The 4616-nt window shown below is 38.4% G+C and overlaps 1 protein-coding gene across 1 annotated transcript; it reads right to left on the minus strand.

Moving 5' to 3' along the window:
• Positions 1-685: 685 nt before the first annotated feature.
• Positions 686-4403, minus strand: b9d1 (B9 protein domain 1). The gene is made up of 7 exons (XM_059347811.1): positions 4155-4403; positions 3939-4007; positions 2968-3076; positions 2745-2841; positions 2239-2301; positions 1536-1603; positions 686-1171 (listed from the first exon to the last, which is right to left on the minus strand). The coding sequence occupies exons 1-7, from the start codon at positions 4215-4217 to the stop codon at positions 1014-1016; spliced, it is 627 nt and encodes a 208-aa protein (XP_059203794.1). The 5' UTR covers positions 4218-4403; the 3' UTR covers positions 686-1013.
• Between the last annotated feature and the right edge of the window lie 213 nt (positions 4404-4616).

Here is a 4616-nt window from a genome sequence, read left to right on the forward strand (position 1 = left end):
AACGGCATTTAAACAAACGAACGCAGCAGGCCGCACCCTGTTGGATGAGGACAACTGTAGCTGCATTGGTTCAAAATAAAATGTGTATCACTTCAGCTCTGTAACTCCAGTGTCTGCGTGTCCTTGTATTTATTTATTTTACCAAATGTAACAACAGTGATGTACACTACCGGTCAAAAGTTTTAGAACACCCCAATTTTTCCATTTTTTTATTGAAATTCAAGCAGTTCAAGTACAATGAACAGCTAGAAAGGGTACAAAGGTAAGTGGTGAACTGCCAGAGGTAAATAAAAAAAGGTAAGCTGAACCAAAACTGAAAAATAATGTACATTTCAGAATTATACAAGTAGGCCTTTTTCAGGGAACAAGAAATGGGTTAACAACTTAACTCTATGGAGTCTTGGGCTATTTTGTCCATTTTTTAATTATTTTCATGTCTTTGTAAGTCATTTTGTGTCTTTTTTTTTTTAGTCCTTTAGTCCAACATAAAATGTGATTTTGAATCTTTTTTTTACTTTCAAAACACTATCATGCTCAATAAAGAATTTTAAATGTTGCAAATGTGCATTCATTTCAGAGTACACTGAGACATTAAACTGCATAATTTTCAATTAAATTCTGGAAAAGTTGGTGTGTTCTAAAACTTTTGACCAGTAGTGTATGTAAACAAGGCATGCAGAATACATTTTAAACAGGAACAATTCAGAGCCATTTATTTAAAAAAGTAAAAATAGTAAAACAAAAATTCAGGACATTATCTGACACCGCTTATATTTCAATACATCTAATAAAATCTCATTTACAAAATACTTTTTACTAAAATAACAAAAAGAGCTGCACTCTTTGTTTCTGAAGTGACAGTGGGATTGTAGTGTTGTGGATTTCCATACAAACTTGAAGTAAACAAGTTATTTTATAGTAAGTTTGAGTGTTGTGCTTTTGTTTTGGCGGGGACCAAACATCCTTGAGGGCAAAAAAAACTTTAAAAGGTCCAATAATTGTCTCTTGAGTTATCACATGGTGTACGGTTGTTCCTCTGTCGACCAACCAGATGTGGCAGACGGTGTATTTGCAGTGCATGATGGTCCTGTGTCATACCCCAGCTTCTTCATGTCTTTAGTAATGATGTGGAAGGAGACGGTGACAAAACCCTGGGAACGAACCCGCGTCACTGCAACACACCAATAATATAGTACAGCATGTAAAAAGATTAAAACACAATCTTAACCTGTAAATGCGTGTACCTCATTTAAATTATTCAGGGTTTCATTTTATTTGCATTGTACTCATCAATATCCATTAAGTGGTTGTTGGTCCAGTTCTGTTAAACTGGTCCACATAAGCTCAAAAGTACCCACATTCATCAAAGTGACTCATTTTTAAAATGTCTGGTTCAAGGAGTTTTCTGGTTATTTTTTTCCACACATTTTTGTTCCATCAAATGTGTTTGTTAGAAGATGTGAACTGCTGCACAACTTACATGGCACTGTTAATGTTTAAAAAAGAAAAAAAATAGACACAAATGCACAACAAACCTTCTCTGCCTTCACCCTGGGCCACTACTTTAGGGTCTGTGTACTCTGGCCGCCGACCCAACAACCAGCTAAACGAGAGGAAAAAACGTTAAAAAGGAGAGAGAGAAAGAGGTTTATTAACTTTTTAGGGGAACTGAGTTTCCTGTATACATTTAATACACTATACACACAAGGGTTAGACTGATAAACTGCTATAATTCTCTTTCTTTCTTGAGTTTTAAAACTATTGTTCACAAAGATAAATCTTGTCCAGATGTTAAAAACTGATTCATAAAATCGTGTGGTCTTGACATTCTAATGTAAGTAATGTAAGGTACAATTAATATTACAATTAATAATAGTGCTTCAGCAAGAAAGCACCACCTACATTAACTTGTAACACTTTCTCAGATCAAGTAGAAAAACAAACTCTGCTCCCACTGTTGCTATCTAAAGTGCAGATCCAAATCCAGATGTGCACCTCTGCATCTCTAATAGCCTATTGTGCTGGAGGGAGTTGAAAGGAACTGTGAATACTTTTGTGTGTGTGTGTGTGTGTGTGTGTGTCTTTCCAAACGCTGATAACAGGTGCTGGCGAACAATATGTACTGATGTGGAGTAATAAGACTTTATTCTCAGTTAGACTCACACACAGAGGAGCAGTAAATATTTGCTAAAACCCAGATATCAGCTGCTGAGACACAAAACTGAACACACATCGCACCTTGTGAATTTCTGAAGTCTCCATGTGGGCTCCGGGACAAACATTGGGATAGTTCGTGTATGTCTGAGAAATAAAAATAAATAACAGCATTTATGTATAAAAAAAAAAATCTAAATCAGATCCTACCTTACTATTTGAAGAGTAGGCCTGTCACAATAAAGATCTTAACAACTTAATTCCGTGCTTATTATATTATATCATATATATATTATCATTATATTAATGGGCAAAAATGGTCTTAAAAAGCCATAACATCATTAATAGCATTCATTTCTAGAACAATATATTGCCCAACAAAAGTAACTAACAAGCAGCTTAAATGAAAGCATAGAATAGAATAGAACTTTATTGTCATTGTACAAGACAATGACATTTTGTTTGGAGCAGTCCTCCTCCAGTTGCACAGTACAAAATATTGATATTTATATCAATATAGAAAAAAAAACAAACAATTTGTCCAAGCATTCCTATAAACAAAGGATGTAAATGAAGTGGGTAATACTGACTGGCCAGATGTGAAGGGGATGTGTGTTGCTCCGTAGCCTCTGACCACATCGTTGCCAAACACATCTGGACCGTACACACTCACCACCAGCTGAGGCCCTGGGAAAAAGGAAATAAAGCATTTTGCTGTCATATTCTCTGTAAGAAATTGTTATTAACATATGACTAAAGGCAACAGCTATCAAACAACGTTGTGTGGTTTGTATATATGTGTCAAATACTCACATCCTGAGGGGTTTGTGCTCTTGAACGTTGTCTCCAGTGGGAAGTTCCATATTAATCTGTGTGACTGACTGCCTTTACAGGTTATTTGAGTGATGCCTTCCTCCAATCCCTACAGAGAAGAAGAACAACTTTCAGTTAAATGATAACCAGACATGATTATAAACTGTTTAATACTTTAATTTACACGTTATTTACTTCAACTCTAAATTACAAGACAGAGACCAACACGTACTTAATCTTTATTTTACCTATTGCTACAGAAGAGTATCTACTGTTCATGCAAACATGCAATGCACTGCTTGAGTTTAATTTAACCCTCCTGTTGTCCTCGGGTCAAGGAAGGAAGAAGAGGGAAGGACGCAAAGAGAAGTAAAAAAGGATGGAGGAAAGAAGGAAGGAAAGAAAGAAGGATGGAGGAAGGAAAGCAGAGAGGAGGAAAAAGAAAGAATGGACAGGAGAGAGAAAGGAAGGAGGATGGAGGAAAGAAAGCGGAGGAGGTGAAGAAAGGAAGGAAAAAATAAAGAAGGAAGGAGGGAGAAAAGGAGGGAGGCAGGAAGGAAAGAAAGAAAGAAAGAAAGAAAGGAGGGAAGGAAAGGGGGGCGAGGGAAGGGAAAAAGGAAGGAGGATAGAGGAAGGAATGGAGGCGGGAGGGATGAAGGAAGGAAGGAACGAAGGAGGAAACGAGAGGAAATCAGGAGGAAGGAAAGAAGAGAGAAAGGAAAGGAGATAGCGGAAGGAGGAAAGAAAAGAAGGGAAGGAGGGAGGAAAGGAAGGAAAGAAAGAAAGGAGGGGCGAGGGAAGGAAAGAAGGAAAGAAGAGAGGAAGACAAGAGGGGGGAGGAAAGAAGGAATAGTCAATTTGACCCGGAAGGACTACAGGAGGGTTAACCAGCGTTATATAGTGAAGTTAGAGTTGGCAGCCGACCAGAATATTAAAATATTAATTTCTTAAATAAATAGCCAGTTACTCACCGAGGTGGGAGCCCAGTCGTGTCCGTAGACAAAACAATATTTGCAGTACAAGTTGTCATACTCTGGAAACTGAAATAAAACAAAAATACCCATTTCATAACCGGAAGTAGTGAAACACAAAGTCACATTTAAGACAGTTTCACGTCACTGATGTCGTTAGCGTAGTGTTGCTAGTATAGCTGCTAGGCTAGGCTAACACTCAGAAGCACTACATACGTTTGCTCCCTCAATTTGTCCGTTCACTGAGAGAAGAAACACTGTCGGGTTGCTTGTAGCCATCGCAGCTTCAGTTATTAACCCGGAAATGTAACGCTTCTTTACTTTATAAGCAATTCAACCAGTTTAGACGAATCCTGCTGCTACTCATTGAGCCAAACCTTTCTGTTGCTAAGGCGACGCTGTTCTCCCCTACGGCGGCCTGCTTGGTCCAAACTGAACAGAAGCGCCAAAACGGTGCTGAATTAATCCACAAGGTGGCGGCAGTGTAGCGATCATGGAGCACGCGGCGCAAGTTTACCTGAAGGAAATCTGCATTCACCTGCGCCGGAAGCTGATTGAGCAGCGTTGCTACAGGAATGTTTTGAGTAAAAACTAAAGTGGCACCAGTAAGAAAGGCTTTTTCATTAATTAATTTGCATAACAACGGAGCATCTCCAGCCCCCGAGAAAGGTAACAAGA

This window comes from Centropristis striata, chromosome 13, assembly GCF_030273125.1.
Source record: "Centropristis striata isolate RG_2023a ecotype Rhode Island chromosome 13, C.striata_1.0, whole genome shotgun sequence".
NCBI classification, from domain to species: Eukaryota; Metazoa; Chordata; class Actinopteri; order Perciformes; family Serranidae; genus Centropristis; species Centropristis striata.

Excerpts from the sequence above, each read along its gene's own strand:
- b9d1 (XM_059347811.1), bottom strand. The coding sequence starts at position 4,217 with ATGGCTACAAGCAACCCGACAGTGTTTCTTCTCTCAGTGAACGGACAA. Across the intron at positions 4,008-4,154 it reads GACAAATTGAGGGAGCAAAC|TTTCCAGAGTATGACAACTT; the intron begins GTATGTAGTGCT and ends GTTTTATTTCAG. Across the intron at positions 1,604-2,238 it reads AGACTTCAGAAATTCACAAG|CTGGTTGTTGGGTCGGCGGC; the intron begins GTGCGATGTGTG and ends CCTCTCGTTTAG.